The following is a 22,786-nucleotide window of genomic DNA, read 5'->3' on the forward strand; positions in this document are numbered from 1 at the left end:
TCAGTGGGCTCCTCAGATTAGCAGAAAGATGGAAAGATGCAGAGAGAGAGGGAATGAGAAGGATGGAGGGACAGAGAGGGAGGGATAGAAAGAGGGAAAGCTGGAGAGGGAGGGATGGAGCTGGGGAGGGACAGAAAAGGGAGGGGATTCTAAAAGGGAGGTGAGGGAGTGAGGAGGTGATGAGGGGGTGAGGAGGTGAGGGGATTGCTCTGTCTGTCAGAGTGCTCCAGTGCGCTGCTGTGCGGAAGGACTGGGTGGTTAATCAGTACTGCAGTAGTTTACATGGAAATGCCTAACCTCAGACTGATAGCATTGTTGTGTGAACCTGTGTGTGTCTTATTTTGTCCTATCTCTCTCTCTCTCAGATGGTGTCTCAGAGGATTAGTTCTGTGGATCTGTCCTGCTGTAGCTTGGAGAAGCTTCCCCCAAACCTGCTCTACAGCCAAGACCTCACACACCTCAACCTCAAACACAACTTCCTACCTGCCGATCCCTCGCTGCAGCAGCTCCAGAGGTGTGTGTGCATGTGGCAGAGTGAGGGAGATATGTTCACATGTTGCCACATTTGCTGTTTAATGAGGTTTTATTTTAAGTGTCTAAGTGTCTTAAAGGCCCAAAGTCAAAGGACAGTATGTGAGCTAGTCAGTGTGAGCTGAGCCACTAATGAACCCGCACTGTTGCGTGTGCAGACGTGTGTATGTGTGTGTGTGTGTGTGTGAGCATCCCCACTCAACCTGTCTCTCTGTAAACACACTTTTAACCTTACATGCCATCATAGCACCCCTCTCCCTCCCTCTCTCCCTCCCTCTCTCTCTCTCTCCCCCTCTCTCTCCACCCTGTTCTCTGGAGATGGGTCTCCTGTCTGAACAGAAACATGATGGTCTTGTCTAAAGACCCTTTGACTTTGTTTATGATCATGTTTACTGAAGCGTAAGAGTCTCAAAGGACCCTGGTGGTGGCAGACACCGTGGTCCTGCAGCAGGGCATGCTGGGTAGAACGTTGTTGTTTGCTGGGTGAATACTCAGCGGGGTCTGTGCTGTGGAGCCGGGGGGTGGTGTTAGGGTGTGGGAGAAGACAGGGTGGGTGGGGATGTTATTTTGTTATTGTGTGTATGTGTGGAGTAGCTTTGTGAATGTGTGTGTGTGTGTGTGTGTGTGTGTGTGTGTGTGTGTGTGTGTGTGTGTGTGTGTGTGTAGATTCTCTCGGTTGCGAAGTCTGAACCTGTCCAATAACCAGCTGGGCAGTTTCCCTCTGGCTCTGAGCTCCATCTCCACCCTGACGGAGCTCAACCTGAGCTGCAACTGCCTCTCCATCCTCCACCCCAGCGTGGGGGACATGCACAAGTAAGTAGGAGCAGCACACAGGTGGGGAGTGTGGATGCATGGTGGGTGCAAGACGGCACTGCTGTATCTCCCCAAGTGTTGGGACAAGAGAATGGGGATGGATGGATTGATTGATGGATACAGTCGGGAATTCAGTGTATAAAATCCTTGAGAAATGCGCCTTGACTCCTCTCTCACCATGATGCACAGGGTTTATACAGTATGAAACTTTTAAATTCGGTTTCAGTCAGCCCACCTCTTCAAACTCACCCCCTAAAGCAGCTCGTGGACATCACTGCACGTTATAGTCTGAAAAAATATCATTACATTAGACAACTACTTCTCTCCCTGCCCAGGGAAACGTTTTACAGAAATGCACGAGTGCCACAAGCAGAACACCCGAGCTGACAGAATCATCTGGAAAGAGCTGACATTTCGCAGCCCCTTTTCACACAGTGGCACTCCTGCTACCACCTGCTGGTCAGCGGCAGTAGTGTGTGCAGTGCAGACAAACGGCCCAAAGAAAAGGGTCACGCCAGCACGTTTGCGACTGCAAGCACATGCAGGAGGCCAGTCCACGGGACCAGAGAGCTCGTCCAGCGAGTTACAGGACAGCATAGGACAGCCCGGGACACTGTCCTGGCTTGGATCGTGACGGGGAGTTCAGCACCTGCGTTTTGTTTCTCTGGCTTTTGCAGTGTACTTTACACAACTATATGACGTCACAGGAGTCGAGTGCAAAGTGCAATGATGTGACTGCAGCATATTCACATGATCCAGAAACCAGTCCAGTCTTTAAATGCGTCTCATGAAGGGTTCACCACAATTATGCTTTTACATACACATCATATTGTAGAGCCCTAATTCAGACATTGCACTTTCTCTTTGCAGTAGTCCAAGCACTGTGTTCACAGTGGTGGTGTTAACAATGCAGTCCTAACAATACAGATATGATAGAAAGTCTTACCGCTCCAGCCTACAGACTCTGCTCCTGGACGGGAACCTACTGTGGTCCTTGCCAGCCGAGCTGGGCTCCCTGCAGCGTCTTGTCTACCTGGGCCTCTCCTTCAACCGCTTCACCCACGTGCCCCAGGTGCTAGAGCGCCTGCCCGCCGTCGAGAGGCTCTGCATGGCTGGGAACATGCTGCAACAGCTCCCCCTGCAGGTCTTCCGCCTGCTGCCCGTCAAACACGTGGACCTCAGGTAAAGTGAGAGAGCGCGCGCGAGAGTGAGTGGAAGGGGGGGGGGCTTGGCATATTCAAATTAGGTCATTTAAACTTGAACAAAAGAAGAACTAAATGATGTGACCTGTGTCATTTACACCAAGCGTAGGCTGGCTTAATTTGTTATTCTAAACATTCCCATATGGTGAGGCTGACCAGTTTATGAAACCGTGGCTTGGTTAAAAAAAAAACCCAAAAAAAACACCTGCATGTATTCGATTGACTGAGGCGATGACTGACTGGAGCCGTGTAGCGGGTGCGTGGTCTAATCCTGACCCCTGTGAGTGAGGACAGCAGCCACACCACTCCACACCTTTATTCATCCATAAAGACGCAAACAGAACACAGACACTAAAGTCTGGAACACAGACTGACTAGACACTTTTATCAAACGCCCCGATTATCAGGTGCGCTTTGCCTGCAGTAACACTCACTATTTCATGTCAAAAATAGTGCACTTAAATGGTTTTGTAATGCATACCAGTGGAGCTGTAGATCGGCGATATGCAGAGTCCTTTATCTAAAATATCCACAGTATTTGCCTCGCTATCCATGTACTGCCCCGTCTTACTATCTGATTACGGAAATCTGCGCTTATCTAAATCTCTCAATAATGGGAGCTTTGATTCGTCCGCAAAATTCTCTTTCCAGCTGACGAATGGATCTCGAACGTTAACGTGTTTGTGCAGAACCAAGCAGATGTCATCAGCAGCCCTAATTCTCTAGTTAATGGCAAGCTCTTGAAATGTAGGATTCTTCTAGAAATCCTGAATGTCTGAAGCGCCGTTCTAAAGGGAGCGCCTTTCTCCCACAGGCTAAACCAGATCTCCGTCGTGGTCCCGGACGAACCGGACTTCCTGCGTCACGTGACCCAGCTGGACGTGCGGGACAACCGTCTGAGCGAGCTGGACGCGTCACTGTTCCCGCGCCTGGAGGTGCTCCACTGCCAGAGGAACCGCATCGCACGCCTCCAGCTCCGCGGGGCCGCGCTCAAAGCCCTCTACGCGGCTAACAACGGTAAAGGCCGCTCGTGAGCGCTGCAGAGGTCAGCGGCGTGGTGGTGAGCGTTAGTTTGCCGACGCCGATGGTCACTGTTTCACTTTTGCTCCACAGAGGTGCATGAGCTGGAAGTGAAACCGGCAGCCTCCAACGTTACGTATGTGGACATCTCAAGGTGAGAGTTTCAAACAAGCATACACACACACACATTCAGCCTCACACACGTGTACGCACACATATACACACACGCGCGCGTGCGCACGCACACACACAGCCTCATACACGTGTAGACATATGCGCACACGTACACACACATTAGATATTCAAAATAAACTTGATTCAGTGCTTCGCAATGTTCTGGTTAACCCCATGTCTGCAAGGTTGTTTGGAACGTGGTAATTACTGAGGTGATCAGTAACATGTAGAAAGTAGACAGTAAGCAGTTTGTGTCAGACCAAACCTGCTGATGGTGCCTCTACTGAACTGACACCTCCCATGTCCTGCAGCTGCAGTCCACCACATCTGGGTCCTCGCTGGAAGCTTCATTCTTATAAACATTTCTAAAGGCCTGTGAGGATTTGCTGCAGTGGTCCTGTGTTCAGTGCTGCTACTGCAGAGATGTTTGAGACACGTGCGCTCATAGCTGGGCTGTCTGTCATAACCTAAGGGCTGATGTTGGGCCAGTCTTGGGTTTGATTGGCTAGTTCCCTGATTGGGAATTTGTAAGGTGGAGGTTATGGAGATTAATGGTTTGTTCTGATTGGCTGAAGGAATCGTCTGGAGGTGTTGCCTGACTGGCTCAGTGACAGTAAGAAGCTGGAGGTACTAGACGTCAGTCATAACTGCATCAGAGAGCTCCCCCAGTGGTGAGTATACACACACATACACACACGCGCGCGCACACACACACACACACACACACACACAGCCTGCTGCATCAGAGAGCTCCCCCAGTGGTGAATATACACACACACACACACACAGCCTGCTGCATCAGAGAGCTCCCCTAGTGGTGAATATACACACACACACACACACACACACACACACACACACACACACAGCCTGCTGCATCAGAGAGCTCCCCCAGTGGTGATTATACACAAACACACACACACACACACACACACACACACACTTACCTGCTGCTCTTCCCATCTGTCTGCTGTATGTGATGCTGTGCTTCTGATTCACTCATAAATTACATTTTATAACCATCCTTTATTTCTCAACCTACAGTCCTGTTCTGAAGGACACACGCACACACACAACAGACATGTATGCATACACACCAGAGAAACACACACACACACACTTGTGTCAGCATGATTCATCTCTTCTGAAGGCTTCACTGAGGATGCACAGCTCCACACTCCTGCCCTCCATTACCATCCACTTCCACTCACAGCTCTGTGTGTGTGTGTGTGTGTGTGTGTGTGTGTGTGTGTGTGTGTGTGTGTGTGTGTGTGTGTGTGTGTGTGAGAGAGTGTGTGTGTGAGAGAGTGTGTGTGTGAGAGAGTGTGTGTGTGAGAGAGTGTGTGTGTGAGAGAGAGTGTGTGTGAGGGAGTGTTCGAGTGAGTGAGTGTTCGAGTGAGTAGGATTTCCTTGCCTGCGTTCTCCAGTTTTCCATCTCTGTGGGTGCTGCTTCACCTCTGGCTCTCACACCCACCTGTCCTGGATACACTGTCTCACACCCACCTGTCCTGGATACACTGTCTCACACCCACCTGTCCTGGATACACTGTCTCACACCCACCTGTCCTGGATACACTGTCTCACACCCACCTGTCCTGGATACACTGTCTCACACCCACCTGGGGGGGAGGAGGTTGCGGTAGAACAAACTCACTCACTGCCTTGTTTACTCACTCACTCACTCACTCATTGTGCCACTTCAGGTCTGAGGTGGCCTTTAACTCCTGCTCCACCCTGCCATTCGACCTCCTGACCTCGTTCTGACCTTTTCCTCTGTGTCAGTCTGTGACATACTGACCTTTTGTTTGTGATTCTCTCCTGCAGGTTGTTCTGCAGCAGCAGTCTGAGGAAGGTCTTGGTGGCACACAATGCTTTGCAGAGGTTGCCGGAGCGGGTGGAGTGGCCTGCTATTGAGGTTTTGGACATCCAACACAACCAGCTAGTCGAGCTGCCCTGTAACCTCTTCCTCAAGTCTGACAGGTAGACTTTACACCTGAATATACACCTGCATGTATATATGAATATATACCTGCATCCTCAGGTAAAATACATCATATCATATGATAAATATATCATTCAGGTTTAACACTGGGTTCGTGTTTCTAGTTTAAGGTGCCTAAACGCCTCAGCCAATAAGCTAGAGAACCTGCCACCCTCCAGCCTATCAGAGGAGAGCAACAGTGTTCTACAGGAGCTCTATCTGACCAATAATCATCTGACCGACAAGTGTGTGCCTCTGCTTACTGGACACACACATCTGAGAATACTTCACATGGCCTATAATCACCTGCAGACATTTCCAGCCAGGTAAGATACACACACAAACACACACACACACACACACACACAAACATATATATATGCAAGCACAAAACTACACACATAAAGTACAGTCATACAGACTAGAACATGTCATCCATGGAAACAAGATGTGTACATTATAATCAGAAGACACACACACGCGCGCATGTTGACCCTAGTGTCTTTGCGGTTGCTGTGCAGTAAGATGGCGAAGTTGGAGGAGCTGGAAGAGGTGGACCTGAGTGGGAACAGGCTGAAGTCGGTGCCCACCACCATCCTGAACTGCAAACGCATGCACACACTGATCGCCCACTCCAACGCCATCGAGGTCTTCCCCGAGGCCATGCAACTCATGGACATGAAGGTTAGCGCGCGCACACACACACACACACACACACACACACACTCCAGGGCCCGCAAGGTCTTCCCTGAAGTCAAGAAGGTTAGCGTGTGATTGCGTGCGTGTGAGTGTCGGACCCTTCTCGTCCTCTTTGTAGTGTGTGGACCTGAGCTGTAATGAGTTGGTGGACATCACGTTGCCTGAAAACCTGCCACCAAAGCTACAGGAGCTGGACCTAACGGGCAACCCCCGCCTCAACCTGGACCACAAGACCCTGGAACAGCTCAAGTAAGCCTGGTTGTGTGTGACCGCATGCACTGGTGCATGTGACACGTGTGCATGCATTCGGACACATCCTTCACATTTATCACATTTCTGCTTCTGCAGCAACATCCGCTGCTTCCGAATCGACCCGCCCCCTACTTCATTCTCAGCCAATGAGGCCTCGGGAGGGCCAGCCGTCTGGAGCCATGGTTACACCGAGGCTTCGGGAGTGAAAAACAAGTAAGTCACAGATAATTACACAGTGTGCTCTGTCTGCACACGACGTACTGGTCACCTCTGTCCCAGGGTTTTCCACGTGTGTGTCCGTCGAGGGTCTAGACTCCACCTCTTCAAGCATATGAGCACAATCTGGAGGATATATGGGTCACTTTCACACTGGAAAATGTAAAACATTATACTTGTCTATAGCCTTAATATCTGAAAAGCTGGTTGTTGTTACAATGATGTATATCACAGATTGTGTGTTGTGTGATACTGTAGTTCTAATACTGTGTGCAGCCTTTAAGGCAGAGTGACCTCATTTCTGGTTGATGAAAGCATGTTATTTTTCTTTTTTGTCACTTTTTCAAATTGTGCGTGTGTGTGCAGACTGTGTGTGGCGGCGCTATCTGTGAGTAGCTTCTGTGGAAGTCGCGAGGCTCTGTACGGAGTGTTTGACGGAGACAGGAACGTGGAGGTGCCTTATCTTCTGCAGTGCACCATGAACGACGTGCTGGCCGAGGAGCTTCACAAGACCAAGAGCGAGGAAGACTACATGACCAACACCTTCCTCGTCATGCAGAGGTAAGGCTCTTTCTGACACCAGGGGGCAGTATAGTGTTAGAAAACTCTGCATAGTAATCAAAGGTGCTGTCATATGACCACATTTAAACCTCCCTCATCCACTTCCTCTCCACGCAGGAAGCTGGGCACAGCCGGGCAGAAGCTGGGGGGCTCAGCCGTGCTCTGTCACATCCGACATGACCCAACAGACCCCGCAGGCTGCTTTACGCTCACCGCCGCGAACGTGGGCAAGTGCCAGGCAGTGCTGTGTCGCGACGGCAAAGCCTTGCCCCTCTCGCTGCTGCACAACATCGGCCTGGACGAGGAGTACAGTCGCGTCCGCCAACACAAGGCCATCATAACTGAGGTGAACCACAGCTACACCCATAATCACAGAGGCAAACCACATCTGGGGGATAGCTACAGTTAACACCACTGAGGTGAACCACAGCTTGGAGTTTAGCTACAGTTAGCACCTCTGAGGTGAACCACAGCTTGGAGTTTAGCTACAGTTAGCACCTCTGAGGTGAACCACAGCTTGGAGTTTAGCTACAGTTAGCACCTCTGAGGTGAACCACAGCTTGGAGTTTAGCTACAGTTAGCACCTCTGAGGTGAACCACAGCTTGGAGTTTAGCTACAGTTAGCACCTCTGAGGTGAACCACATCTGGGGGTATAGCTACAGTTAGCACCTCTGAGGTGAACCACAGCTTGGAGTTTAGCTACAGTTAACAGCACTGAGGTGAACCACATCTGGGGGATAGCTACAGTTAGCACCTCTGAGGTAAACCACATCTGGGGGATAGCTACAGTTAGCACCTCTGAGGTGAACCACATCTGGGGGTATAGCTACAGTTAGCACCCCTAAGGTGAACCACAGCTGGGGGGATAGCTACAGTTAGCACCACTGAGGTGAACCACAGCTTGGAGTTTAGCTACAGTTAGCACCACTGAGGTGAACCACAGCTGGGGGGATAGCTACAGTTAGCACCACTGAGGTGAACCACAGCTTGGAGTTTAGCTACAGTTAACACCACTGAGGTGAACCCCAGCTTGGAGTTTAGCTACAGTTAGCACCACTGAGGTGAACCACAGCTTGGAGTTTAGCTACAGTTAGCACCACTGAGGTGAACCACAGCTTGGAGTTTAGCTACAGTTAGCACCACTGAGGTGAACCACAGCTTGGGATTTAGCTAGAGTTATCTTTTGTTGAGGTAAGTTTTAACAAGGTTTTACTGCTGCGATAGCTGAGATGAGTTACAGCTGTTCTAGTTGCAGGTATCACTACTCAAGTATGCTGTTCAAGTCTGCTAACTTTTCAGCCATTTTTCCTATTTCTGGTACAAAAGAATCATTCACTACAAATATAGTAGAGCACCATTATCACAGTGGTTTTCTTTTCATCCTGCTCATAACCTTTCGGTCTCTTAAGACTGAAATGGCATCTGAGACGGGGCAGCGTGTACCAGACATGACACAGTCGCTGTTTTTCTCCAGGATAACAAAGTGAACGGCGTGACTGACTCCACGCGGATCATGGGCTACTCCTTCCTGTACCCGGCCGTGCTCCCCCGCCCGTATGTGCACACGCTCCCACTCACACCCCGCGATGAGTTCTTCATCCTGGGCAGCCGGGGCCTGTTCGAGTCCCTGGAGCCCGACGAGGCCGTAGAAGCGGTGCGAAAGGTTCCAGACGCGCTGGCCGCCGCCAAGAAGCTGTGCACGCTGGCGCAGGCGTACGGCTGCACGGACAGCCTGAGCGCCGTGGTGGTGCAGCTCAGCGTGGCCGAGGACTGCTGCTGCTGCTGCTGTTCGGCCGCCGGGGGGCTCCACGCGTCAACGCCCCAGCCGCCCCCGAGCCCCGGTCCGGGCCTGTACCCGCCATCTTCGGCGGCGGGCGTGCCGCCCCCGTCCTCCTGCAGCGAGATCAGCTCGGAGGTGAGCGCGTCGGAGATGAGCTCGGAAGTGGGCTCCACCGCCTCTTCGGACGAGCCGCCCGTCCTCGTCCAGGAGGCGCACCTGCTCCTGCTACAGCAGAGCCACCTGCCCACGCTGCTGCAGCCTAACCCGCGCCTCCTGCCCTGCTGCTCGCTCCACCCCACTTCTGCCGCCCCTGCCGCGGCTGGCTCCTTCCAGCGGCAGCTGTCCGGCGCCACCTTCTCCGGCGCGCTGTCCGACAACGGTCTGGACAGCGAGGATGAAGAGCCCATCGCCGGCGTCTTCTCAAACGGGAGCCGCGTGGAAGTGGAGGCCGACGTCCACTGCCTGCGTTTCCTGGCCGCTCCCCCTCCCCCTCCGCCCTGTGTTCCCCTGGCCCCCGACGAGGCGGCCGACCCCGGGCCAGAGGCGGTGCCGGCGCCGGCCCCTGCGGAAGGCGATAAAGAAGGGAACCCCGCGAAGCAGGGCGAGACGTGGAGCAGAAGCCAGGTCAAGAGGCGGGGGAACGGCTCGGTGGCGCCCCACGAGAGGAGCCACAACCTGATCGAGGTGGCTACCGAGGTGCCCTCCAAGAAGTCCGGTGGCTATTTCACCGCACCGGCGCAGCCGGACCCAGACGACCAGTTCATCATCCCGCCAGAGCTGGAGGAAGAGGTAAAGGAGATCATGAAACAACACCAGCAGGAGCAGCTGAAGCCCACCAAGAGCGAGCAGCCCACCGATTACTATGACACGCCGCTCTGACTCCGCTCTCTCTCTCACACACACACACACACCACGGATCAGGGTTGTCCTGTTTCAGTCCTGCAGCACCGGTGCCCCTTCATCATGTCTGACCCAGGTGCCGAGGTGGGCTGAGATCAGGAAGCCGTGCTCCGTGGTCCTGGCCTTCATCTTTTGCCCAGGAGTTTATTTTGTGTCTGGCATGGGCAACACCCCCTTAAAAGAGATGGAGGTGTTGTGACGAGCCATTTCAGGTCTGTAAGTGCCGTAACCATCTTTGGACCCCGTGCTGTAGAATGTGAATTATTATTATACAGTAAGACACTTAAGACAACACACTCAACTTAGAAGAGTCACATTATTACAGGAGCACACACCACTCTGACTTCACAGTCTGCAGTACACAGCTAGAGTGGTGTTTAGCTTGACTTTTGGAGGGCATTGTCAGGACAGCTACACTTACAAAACAAAGGCAACGCACGACCCTGTTTCCTGCAAGCCAACCAATAGGAACTTACATCAGCCAATCCCTTTAAGAGACTCTAGTCCTGCCCTGCACACTACAGTGGCCCACCCCTTTAAGAGCTCAGCCATTCATTACTGATTCACTGACTGTTTAGTGTTTATTGACTTTAAAGAGTATCTATAGGATTCAACACTAGATTTGCAATGTTAACACATTACCACAACACAAAATGTTGGAATTTGTGATTTTGTTTTTGTTTTATTTTTAAACTTACCGTATCTTTTTACATGAGTACAATGCTGTCAGAGACTTTTAAAAGGAATCATACAGTGCTCAGAATGGTTTTGTTGGAGACGGTGATGTGTAGTACACACCAGTAATACCGTGTTTTTCTGTTGTAGATAGGGCAGTTATGTAAGACTGTATTTCTTCACTAAATCAGGGCTTTGGGCCTGTAAAGCTAGAAATTTAGTAGAAATCGAAAAGACTAACTCCTAGGAGTTGCTTACTCTCTTATGGTGACCTAGTCACTTTTTTACTAATCTTCTCTGCGAGAAATGGTGATTTTTTTTCCAATTATTGTAAATAAGACAAATATTGTATACTGATGCTTTTTAAAGGAACTATGTGTCTGAGGAGCTCATTCCTTCTTCACTTATGTACGCGGTGTAAACACACAAACAGAGGACATAAAATGAACTGCACAACATGCTCAAGCTTGTTGTCACTGTCTGGTTAACCACACACTCACACACCCACACACTCACACACACACACACACACACACACACACACACACACACACACACACACACACACACACACACACACACACACACATACACACACACACATACATACATACATACAGACATACATACATACATACATACATACATGTCATTCTCATTTTGTCACCAGCATGACTGTATCAAGTCCAGTAAAGCAAACAAGTTTTATCTATTTAGGAATTGTACGCAAACCACACAAAAAGTTCCTTTTTTTGTTATAATAAATCTTAAATTTATCATGATGAACAGTCTGCTGTGTTTCTGAACACAAGTATGTTATTATTAGTTACATTTCTATAGCACCTTTCTTTCAGAGATCAGATTTTAGAATCACTCTCACACCAATGAGAAGCAGCAGCCAATTCTGCCCACAGGCCCCTGAGGGACTGCACTGGATACAGGGTAAGAAGTTAAGACCAGGACAGGGCACCAACCATAATACATGTGCAGCACAAACACATGTTTTTGGGCTGTGGGAGGAAACCCACACAGACACAGTGAGAACATGGAAACTCCACCCAGATAGGGACTCAAACCCAGGACTCTAGCAGAGAGGCAAACAGGCTAACCACCAGGCCATCGTGCTGCCCGAGGTGAGTAATCTCGGTGGATCTGCGCCTGCTCCTGCCCCTCTGACTCGATTGATAGTTTTAGTTGATTGTGTAATTGAATTGCAGGCAAAAGTATTACTACAATGCAGTTAATTTTGCTCCCACATGCAGTTTCTGCTTCTAATCACAATCAGACCATGGGATGGCAGTATTTTTGCTTGGGTTTAGCAATGTTTGAATTGGATGGGCTTGTTTTTCCTGGCTGTAGGGTTTCTGGTCTCGCATAACTGGTACTGTCCATTCCTTAAAAAAATTAAATTCCTTAGAGAAATTTTACAGGATTGAGGAAAACAAAATGAAGTATTATCAACAAAATAATCACATAATTAAAACAATTTCCCCCTTAGGGGAAAAATATTTTTTTACTTTGAAATCACAGTAAATGAGTACATATAAAAATGAACATAATTTAATTACTAGCCCCCAAAATACACACTGTTCCATGTTACTATTCTGTTTACCCTTTAGGCACTTTAGCAGAGATCCCCTTACAGAAAGAGCTCAGAGACTTTGAGATTTCAATTAAAAGTACATTAATAATAAACTCACATACATGATGCAGTGTCTGCCCTTACGCTTTAATAATGCAGCTCATTTAGAAAAACAAAAAACCCAGGATGTGATTAATTTACATGCACGTTTTGCATGGCGATGGCTCCGCCCATCTCATTCGCCTTCCACGTGTACTTCTTCTTTAGACACACCACAGTCACCACGGTGACCACCAGCATGCTGGCGAAGACCACAACAGAGGCTACAGCCGCTGTGACCACGTTGTCCTGTGTGGAACTCTTAAACTGACACCTGTCCCCGTAGTGCCACCAGTCTGCTCCCACAGCACATCTAAACACAGACAGGGAGCTACGTTAGATACGTCAAACCAGTAACAGGCTGTTGGGTGGTTAGAGTTATGTTTCAGGATTTTGTAAGTCCTTTTAAAAGAAGGACACAGGGACTAAGGGACATTTCACCCATAAAAGTGTCTAATCGGTGGGAAAGAGTTGACGTGTGCGTCGTGGGATTGTAGATACCTGCATACTGCTTCTCTGCCATTGTCAGCCACACACATGCCTTCATTTTCACAGGTCACTGTAGTACACGGATCATGAGGAGGTGCTGTGGGGTTGGTGGTGTTGGGAGCTGTAGGTGTGGTAGGGTCTGCGGTGGTTCCATTTGTGGGAGGGGATGTTGTTGAGGGGAGGGGCTGTGGAGGCACCAGGTGAGAGATGTCTACAAGACAAACGGTAACCTTGGGCTAAGGAGAACAAGGTGACTTCAAATGGTTTCACTTTTCAAAACAGTTCCCCATATCACCATCTCTTAACTTCCCTAAAATGCAGCTTCAGAATATGTGGAAACGTTATGAACAGCACCTTCAAATTAGCTGAAGTCTTGATCTCACCTTCCATGGTGAAGAGGAAGATGGCATCTCCACCCTTGATGAAATCTCTGCTGAGTGCTCTTGCCTGGGTCAGGTACACAGACGTTCCTGCTCCAGGGCCTCGGTAGTACTCAATCCCATCCTCATCTTTTACTAGATTCCCCACTCTGCGTGGGTCATCCCAGAACAACGTCCCAGATCCTTAAAAAATAAAATAAAATAAATGAATTGCACACTTAACATAACAAAACATAGTGTAACTATGGTTTTACAATAGCCAAAATAGATTAACTGATAATGAATGTATTTGGTGATGTACTCGTTTTCACAGGAACATTACTACGTTTTTTATCTTATTACTGGTAGTATAATCAAAACCATTAAAAATCAACAAATCAACACCTCTTAAACTTACCTTCTTCTGTCTTTGTGGGGTCAGTGGTAACACTCCTCTGGTTGGACATGCGCTTCCGGATGTCTGCATGCTGATCCATAAGCATCATAGTTATCTGCTTCCAGGGACAAGGCCAGACAAGTCGAGCGTCAATCTCTTCATCCCCGGAGGTCAGGTAGGCATAGGCTCCCAGTTCCCCAGGGGAGCTCTCTGAGCCGTTAGGGTACAATCCCATCTGAAAGGTGTAGCCGTCCTTAGAATGGAAGCGTGGGCTGTAGACAGCAGTGCCCACTGCTGTGTTCTCCATCACACTCTTGAAGTTCTTGATGCGCCACACATGTTCCGGGCAGGTGGTCTCAGACAAGTTCACATCATCCAAGGAGAGCCCACCAGAGTTCCCAGAGCCCTTGGTGCCTTCAAACACCACCCGGAACTTTTTAGTAACATCCAGACTAACATGGTGGGGCTGCCACAGAGCCTCAGGAGTCCCTTAAAAAAATTAGAGGGATTTTTCTATTTTTTGATACAGTAATATAGGACAAGATTCAAAGGCCTGTGTGCCAACCGAATACCGTTCCAAGTGTTCATCGAAACTCACCACTGATCTTCTGAATAAGGCGTAGGGTCCCGTTAGGGTTGGCCTCATCATACTCTCTCACCCAGATCGCCAGCTGATCACTGAGGTGTCCACTGTGGTAATAGAAGAACTGCAGGCACTGATAGCCCCGCTTGGGGTAGAGTAACCTGCTTTCCAGGCGAGCAGTGTCTCCCACGCTACCTTTGGCCGTGCTGAAGTACATGAAATAGCCCATACCTGGGGGAGGAGAGAAACTCCCATAGATTTACATCCACATTCCCTCTAGAGAGGAACTCCAAGGCAGTTACAGCCACATTCCCTCTAGAGAGGAACTCCAAGGGAGTTACAGCCACATTCCCTCTAGAGAGGAACTCCAAGGGAGTTACAGCCACATTCCCTCTAGAGAGGCACTCCAAGGGAGTTACAGCCACATTCCCTCTAGAGAGGAACTCCAAGGGAGTTACAGCCACATTAACTCTAGAGAGGAACTCCAAGGGAGTTACAGCCACATTAACTCTAGAGAGAAGCTCTAAGAAAGTAACATCCACTTTCATCATAACATTTAACGTGTCTCAAACCTTGTAAGAGCAACTTTTTGGCCTCTCTGGATGGCAAGGGGGTCCCATATCATGCACATTAAGGAAAAGTATTGGACAGGTTCTGTGTTATTTCCACAGAGAATCATCAGCAGCCCAGTGCAGTAAACCAGTCATAAAATATCCTTAAAATAGAATAGCCAGGACACCTATTACCCTGAGGCAGAGTAGGATGTGGGGACGAGTTGTGGAACACAGAACATATATTTATTAATACACAACAACGACAGCGTAGCTATCAGGGTCAAACATCGACAACGTTCACACGTAAACACGAGACTTATACACACGCACACTAACGATACACAACGAGGAGCAGGTGTGAAACACAGGGAGGGCGTGGCCATACAGACAAACGAACACACACACAGGGAAACGTTTGGGAGGAGGGGCCGTACCGCGACAGAGCCCCTCCCCAACGGCGCGACTCCCGGCGCGCCAGCCTATCGGGCTAAGGCCCCGAAACTAAACGCCAAACGGCAATGCCGGAGGACCGAGCGACCCGACACAGGCCAGCGTGAGCAGGACAGAGGGGGAAGGACGGGGACGCACACGCTAACGGGGACAGGTACGGTGATCGGGACAGGTATATGAACAGGACTACATAAAGAATTATTAAACAGCCCAGGGAAGGTATTAGGAGCCCCAGCCAATCCCCCAATTGTCGGCTGGGTCGGAGTCCGCCCCGGCTGGACGGGATCCCCTCTCTGCTCCGGCTTCGGCGCACGCATATCCGGCAGCTGGTTTGTCCGTCTCGGGGGCGGGCACTGGTGACACTGCCTTCTTGCTTTTCCGAGGTTTCGGCGTAGGCGCTTGAGCTCTGGAGCCGCACCTCCTAGGCGGAGCCTTGGGTGGTACCTTGGGCGCCGGAGGCCCTTCGCTCTCGGTCCATGACCGAGGGAGAATCCCTGTGGAGGACCTCCTCCACCTCCATTGCCGGATCCTCCATCTGATCGAACTCCGAGTCTGATCGGAAGCTGACGTTGGTATAGCCCTCACGCCTTCATCTTCCCCGTAGCTCCCAGTAGGCGTTATAGGACCCCGCGGAGTCTAGACCTGGATACCGGTCTTCCTCGTACCGGTTCTTATAGTCCGTCGGGGGCATGTAGGACTCCACAGAGTCTGTCCCTGAACAACACCCAGGGCCCTCCCAAAAGTTTCCAGGAGCACTCTCCCCTGTTGTAGCAGTACCGAAAGTGTCCAGGAGTTGGTTGGGGGGGGGGAACGGTTACGCGCCTTCTTCCCCGTCTTCTTCGTCTTTTACTCTTCTTTCCCAGCATCCTCCGCCGGTCGATGTTTCTGTTATGCTGAGGAGGCAGAGCAGGATGCGGGACGAGTCGTTGAACACAGAGCATATGTTTATTAATACACAACAACCACAACAACAAAACGTAGCTCGCAGGCTATCGGGGTCAAACATCGACAACATCCACACTTAAATATGAGACTTGTATACACGCACACTAACAATACACAGCGGGGAGCATGTTTGAAACACAGGGAGGGCGTGGCCAAACGAACGAACACACACACACAGGAAGATGTTTGGGAGGAGGGGCCATACCGTGACAATACCACTTGAGGAATTGTTTCTACCAGAGTGTGTATGGAGTAGAGCGAATCAACATGACAGGGATATGGACACTGTCCACCCCAAAAACCCACGAGTCACAAGACCTGACATTTCAGGGCTGAATTGAGAATCGGAGGCCTGAGTGAAAGAGTACTTCCAATTTCTCAATGGATACCAAGTCAAGCTGAATGACCACTTGCCAAAAGGCACCCTGCCTGAAACAATCTGGAATAAGTGCAAAAGGGTCTGTTTCTGCAATTCCCATAAAATCGATCATCAGACTTAAGCTTCCTGCCAGGTCTCTTAACTCCAGGACAATACGGAATACAAGCTTTTCCCTGCTTTTTCTCACCATTTTACAATTCACAATTTTAGCATTCAGAAGATGATCTTATCCAGAGCGACTTACAAAAGTGCTTTGTCATCTACTCATACAATGAATCTTAGCCAGTACAGCAGGGTAGAATTCAAGATACCATTCAACTAAAATAATACTTAAATACATCAGTGCCAATACCTAGAAAAGGTGTGAAATGAGTATATGCTGTATATCCGACAAAGATAAGTGCAATACCAAACAAAACCAAAAAATACATGCTAGAGTTTCAGTTACTCAACTCAAATTCACCAACTCAGTCACCAGTGTTGGCATGGTATTTAGTCTTGATTTTGTGATATTACAGAACAAGGTTTAGTTTTGTCATTGTTAACTAGTGCTACTTGTATTGGTTTTATTCAAGTAATCGTTTAGGTTTTTCAAAAATACCTTATTTGAGATTAGTGATTTTATTTGCATGCTGATGTTTTGTGTTCTGCATGCATCTTACATTAATCTTTTGACCAACTGCTTTATTCATAAACTTTAATGTTTTAGCCATTCACGTATCACAGAATAGTTAAAGCAAAATTTCAAACAGCTAGGAGATACATTAAATCTGAGTAATCAAATTTTCCTTCAGATGTTGAGAAAATTATTATATATTTTTTTACTTCATGGTAGCCCTCAGGTTTACCTCGTTCTGAGACTATTTTGTTTGATTTATATTATTTATTATTATCAACAGTAAAAGCATATTTCAATGGCATATGAGTATGGAAGCACAAAAAAGATTCCATGGTGAGGTGTCAGATCAGGGAAACGGTACCATCACAGCGTCCCATGTTAGAATAGTCCATGCTGGGTCCACCAGGTGCGTTGGTTACACGTTCCCAATCCACCTCATCACCAGGATCTTGGATCATTCCACAGATATTCTCCCACTCAAAGTCGCAGGAGTCCAAGAAGGTGGACGAGCGTGCTGGAAGACGAAAAAAAAGGAGATTCACGTCAATCTGCCAAGGGCAATAAATTACACACTTTGGACGGCCATAAATTTGCTCTCTGTCCTTGGTTGCCTGTGAACACCGTCAGACAAGGTGACAATGCATGTGAAAACATGTCCGGCTGAAGTGGTATGCACAGTCCCTGCTCTGCCTCTCTGTAGAAAGAACAGGATCAGTAATCTTGGAAACACTGCATTCTTTAAATACTCAAAAAAAGCAGTTGAATCACGGAGAAAAAAAAAACAGTGGTTCTATAGCAATAGTTCTATAGAGGCAGGGTCAGTTCTATAGCAGTGGTTCTATAAAGGCAGGGTCAGGTCTATAGCAGTGGTTCTATAGAGGCAGGGTCAGGTCTATAGCAGTGGTTCTATAGAGGCAGGGTCAGGTCTATAGCAGTGGTTTTATAGAGGCAGGGTCAGGTCTATAGCAGTGGTTCTATAGAGGCAGGGACAGGTCTATAGCAGTGGTTCTATAGAGGCAGGGTCAGTTCTATAGCAGTGGTTCTATAGAGGCCGGGAGGGTTTTACACAAATGGTTTTGTAGTTCACGACCTGCCTGCATCTCAATACTTGCACAAGGCCAACAGTCCCCAGTAATTTGGTCTGAAAAGCACTGCAAGATGTTTAAGCACTAAAATAGCCTTACTACAATTGTAGCGTCTGTTAAGCTTCAGCAGATCACTGTCGCTGAACTCCATGCGCTGGCCGATGACATCAATGAAGGCGGGAATCTTGGTGATGATGGTGGGTTGCGTCCCATTGCGGAAGGAGTTTTTACTATAGTGCATCATGGAGCCGTAGTCATAAGGCACATTCAGGGAACTCGATCTGGTGTCGTCATATTTGTTGAAATTGTGTTCCTTGCCTAAGGGTCAAATTTGTAGCACAAGTTACTGAGTTTTACATGATCTCAACATAGGTAATATGAAGTGCTCATCTGTCCTCAGTGAGTACTATTTAAAATCATTATACTCATAATATAGTCCCTTATTCACACAAACTGAAACATTTATGTTATTTTACAGCATCCTGAGTTCACATTTTATATACATATGGGCTATTGTGTACACATTTTATTTACATATAGGCTATTGTGTACACATTTTATTACATATAGAGTATTGTGTTCACTTTTTATTTACATACGGGCTACTGTGTGCACATTTTATTTACATACGGGCTATTGTGTGCACATTTTATTTACATACGGGCTACTGTGTGCACATTTTATTTACATACGGGCTACTGTGTGCACATTTTATTTACATACGGGCTATTGTGTGCACATTTTATTTACATACGGGCTATTGTGTGCACATTTTATTTACATACGGGCTTCTGTGTGCACACTTCTAGCTCCTTTTGCCTTCACACGAGGACACTCGACTATGTAATTCAGCAGCACAAGTGACAGGATGTACACCTCCAACATGAAGACCACTTTAAACTCCCGCGGCAGATAAAAGCATCTGCATTTCACAGTCAACAATTCTGTGTCACCCGAAGTGTTTTTCGACAGTCTGTACGTTCAAACACCCCCTGCATTTCAGCTGTGACAGTCTATATCAGTACCTGTATTGAGACCATTAATCCAACAATCCTGCAGAAACTGTAATGGTCAGTTCATGCTACACGCTGTGCCTGCTGCGGTGGTCTCAGGCAATGCTGAGGACTACAAGAAGACCAGATATGGCCTGCGTCCATCCAACAACGACTCCAAGAGACAATACAGAGAGACTGGAGGGATGCAACACCAGCGCGTAGCCGCAGGCGACTAGCAAAGTTAGAATTTCATCGGATGGTCTGCCTGTTTTACCACACACACACAGACGCAGCATCCCATGGGTCACTTAGCAAACGATACCATGTTGTCAAGGACGGAGTGTGCGGAGTTCAGCATGTGCAACCGCCCTGCTAAATGCTAAGCAGCATGCGTGAACAGCGGGGGTGGCAGAGGGCCGTCCATTCAGGTTAGCAGCAAGGGAGGCAATATGCACAAGATCTGTTCCAGCACTGGCAGCTCTCAAGTGCTATAAGTCAAACTCAGTGTTGGACCTGTGTCACACGCAGGTGTCTAAATTAGGTCTCAGAAGGTCACAGTGTGGGATGGTTTCGTGGTTTTCCTGTTTCTGAAACACCCGATTCCTTTCAAAAAGAGATTCATTATGAATTAGCTGATGGGCTAAACAGAGAAGCCTATTTTAGAAAAACACTCAACTGTAGATGATGTATGAAATAATAATGATGGGCTATGGAGTTTCATAGTGACTGTAAAGATTTTCCTAAAAGTACCAGTAACTGCCTTAAACAGCAAGTTATAAGAACTAAAAGTGCTACATATCTAAATGTGGTCCTGTTCTCTTCATCACTATTACAATCTGCCATTGCTTACAATTAGCATACCAAAATATGCTCTCTTACTGTTCACTATAATACTGACTACACAAACAAAATAGTCACTTTTGTAAAAATGTTATTAACTTATTTGACTGGTTTTTTTTGTTAAATAGTACTAGTCGACATTTATATAGTACCAGTAGACATTTTGCACAATGTTCGTAATGCTCCAACATATTCCCTGTCTACGCTGATGAGCTATACAGCGTGAGGCCATGACGTAGCTTGGCGAGATATATGACGTATTGTACCTTCCGAAATGCGGTCCCACATAATGGTGACGTAGTCGTCGCGGTCCGAGCGCGACTGCTCGTGCCAAAAACCCAGTGCGTGGAGGAATTCGTGCTCGATGGTGGCGATGCGGTCACATCCAGCGCCAATTGACAACGTCTGCTTCCCCACGTGCTGGTTCCCGACAGAAGAGAAGCACCTGTCCATGAAGAAAAGCAGACTCAGTGCTGTGCACGTTACCAGACCGTTAGGTTTAAGAGAAACTTAAACTGTTACCTGATAAACATGCCAGTATGGATCCCGTATGTTATTACGAAATGAAATGTTATTTTTAGTTGTGTATTACACATGCACATCCACGTTAGAGAGAATATTTTAGAGGAGAAGATTGCTGCTATGGCTATATATATATATATATATATATATATATAAATCTTCTATATATATTATACATATATATATTCTTCTCTTCTAAAATATTCCCCTCATTGCTAATAGATTGCTGTTAGAGGTATGTGAATAATTAACAGGGGTACAATCAGTGCGACACAACATTAAGAAGTTATTAAAAATGTACAGGGCAATGTTCATACTGTAATATTTGTATGTGTAGCTTCACTCACCCATCCCCTTTGAACACAGAGATGTAGTTCTGCTCTCCGCTCCAGGGTCTGTATTCGATACAAGTCTTGAGGTGGTACTGTTCAAAGGCTTTCAATATCACCCCTTTAGCATTGATGTCTGTGGAAAACACACGATGCTACAGCCAAGCACAGGCCTACTACAACACTACTACTACAGTATGCAACTACAAAATACATACTGATCACACTGATTTATCAGTGAAATTAACATTCAGTAGTGAATTAACACCAGTACATTTAATCAGTCAATTTAAAACCAGACAAAATGATCAATTCGTAATAGAACCTCAGCACTGGATCAATAGTGACTATTGCACTGTTGCAGTTATTAGTCTGTTTGCTTGTATGCTTGTTTATTAAGCACTTTAGGGTGGGTTTATTTGTTTAATAAGTACTTATTCAGGTGAACATAGAGCCCATTTCTAGTTAGAATAGCTCGAATATGTTCAGATATGTTCAGTGGACTCACCCAAGTCGTCCCCCAGATAGTATGGTATGGTCCTTGGCCATAAATACTGATCCCCAGTAATGGAATTCCTCCCTTGTTTCTGTCATCAAAGCAAGATGTTAAGCATCATCAAACAAAGATGATGGGGTGAATCTGTGAGATAACAAATTGCATTCTAATTTCTTAGATTATGAAAAATAATCTCAGTCAAGCCACATCTGATGTGGTAAAAGCTGTTTTATTCGGAATAGACCAAAAAAAAATGGACCAAATAAGGCAGATCTAACGTGGAGTCGATCTCACCTCATCAAATAAAATATCTCCCTCAAAAAGATCCAGACCAGCCACTGTAAACAAAAGGTAGACATGGTACAGTGTAAACTGGAGTACCTCATCTCACCCTGAGGGTTGAGCAGAAAGAGGCGCAGTTGGGGAACGATGAATGATTTCTTTTAATATTTTTAATTCTCCATTACCTTCATTGACATCGAAGAGGTCCTTTTTTCCAGCATCCACGTCGTGCTCTGTAAGATCAGTGTAAAGAGACAGAGTGTGATGCACAACTTCCTGAATGATTCAGTATGATAGTTTGATAGGTCTGTTCTGATAACTGCGCAGTGCTATTTGTACCTTAAGTTACACGTTATGTCATGTTCATCACTATGCATTCGACTTGCATCGTGTATAAATTAAAATGAAAAATTTGCCTTACCAGGTACTCTGGATGTTGGCTAAGAGGTAGAGAAAAAGAGCAGAAGATTTTAAAACCGGAAAGTTTTAGGTTTTTCTTATTTGGTCACAAATTTACAATGCTAAGTAGTTTTTCACCATGTTCTGAGGGATTACTGCTGCCTACATGCAAACTCTGTCAGGAAAATGTTTGGGGGGAAAATATGATTACCGATGTCAAATGGATTCTAAAAATTAATTCCACATTCAATGGCAAGTATTTTGTGAGAAAAATAACTTAAAAAAAAAACCTTACCAGACACCCGACTTCACCACTGAGGAGACTTACGACAGAAAGTATGAGTGTCCATGCTGAAGCCTTCCCACCCATGTCGAAGGTCAAGTGAGGAGCTAATCGCCCGAGTGACTACTAAAGCCGCTTTGGTCTGTCCAAAGTTGGTGTGCTTAGTTTGCCTTGTAAAAAGGGAAGTTAAAGATGAGATCTGCAGAGCTGGCAAGATGGGGCTGATAGCATAAGAACAGATCAATGATTGACAAACGTCTGATTAGTCCAACAAATACTGTTCACTCTCCATAA

General features: G+C 47.4%; 2 protein-coding genes across 2 annotated transcripts in view; one reads left to right on the plus strand and one right to left on the minus strand.

Moving 5' to 3' along the window:
* The window catches only part of phlpp1 (PH domain and leucine rich repeat protein phosphatase 1), a 45,443-nt gene extending 34,173 nt beyond the window's left edge, over positions 1–11,270 (plus strand). Inside the window, exons 4-17 of the mRNA XM_035519726.1 lie at positions 366–514; positions 1,198–1,344; positions 2,299–2,526; positions 3,361–3,563; positions 3,660–3,720; positions 4,316–4,411; positions 5,565–5,720; positions 5,847–6,047; positions 6,243–6,405; positions 6,539–6,669; positions 6,769–6,885; positions 7,255–7,449; positions 7,567–7,795; positions 8,925–11,270. Of these exons, the coding sequence (XP_035375619.1) occupies positions 366–514; positions 1,198–1,344; positions 2,299–2,526; positions 3,361–3,563; positions 3,660–3,720; positions 4,316–4,411; positions 5,565–5,720; positions 5,847–6,047; positions 6,243–6,405; positions 6,539–6,669; positions 6,769–6,885; positions 7,255–7,449; positions 7,567–7,795; positions 8,925–10,109 (3,261 nt within the window). The 3' untranslated portion in view covers positions 10,110–11,270. The remainder of the gene's footprint in view (positions 1–365; positions 515–1,197; positions 1,345–2,298; positions 2,527–3,360; positions 3,564–3,659; positions 3,721–4,315; positions 4,412–5,564; positions 5,721–5,846; positions 6,048–6,242; positions 6,406–6,538; positions 6,670–6,768; positions 6,886–7,254; positions 7,450–7,566; positions 7,796–8,924) is intronic.
* Positions 11,271–12,385: 1,115 nt separating this feature from the next.
* Positions 12,386–22,579, minus strand: si:ch73-40a17.3 (meprin A subunit beta). Its single transcript, XM_027019037.2, has 13 exons — positions 22,538–22,579; positions 21,996–22,086; positions 21,823–21,866; positions 21,541–21,619; positions 21,051–21,168; positions 20,448–20,626; positions 18,446–18,664; positions 17,623–17,775; positions 14,330–14,545; positions 13,753–14,220; positions 13,359–13,538; positions 12,988–13,186; positions 12,386–12,799 (listed from the first exon to the last, which is right to left on the minus strand). Exons 1-13 carry the CDS (start codon positions 22,577–22,579, stop codon positions 12,580–12,582), a joined length of 2,208 nt encoding a protein of 735 aa, XP_026874838.2. The 3' UTR covers positions 12,386–12,579.
* Positions 22,580–22,786: the final 207 nt, after the last annotated feature.

The sequence above is a fragment of the Electrophorus electricus genome, chromosome 19 (genome assembly GCF_013358815.1).
Source record: "Electrophorus electricus isolate fEleEle1 chromosome 19, fEleEle1.pri, whole genome shotgun sequence".
NCBI classification, from domain to species: domain Eukaryota; kingdom Metazoa; phylum Chordata; class Actinopteri; order Gymnotiformes; family Gymnotidae; genus Electrophorus; species Electrophorus electricus.

Coding starts and splice junctions, on each gene's coding strand:
- si:ch73-40a17.3 (XM_027019037.2), bottom strand. CDS start 22,579: ATGGGTGGGAAGGCTTCAGCATGGACACTCATACTTTCTGTC. Junction 22,087..22,537: donor GGACACTCATACTTTCTGTC/GTAAGTCTCCTC, acceptor TGAATCATTCAG/GAAGTTGTGCATCACACTCT. Junction 13,539..13,752: donor CCCCACAAAGACAGAAGAAG/GTAAGTTTAAGA, acceptor TTATTTTTTAAG/GATCTGGGACGTTGTTCTGG.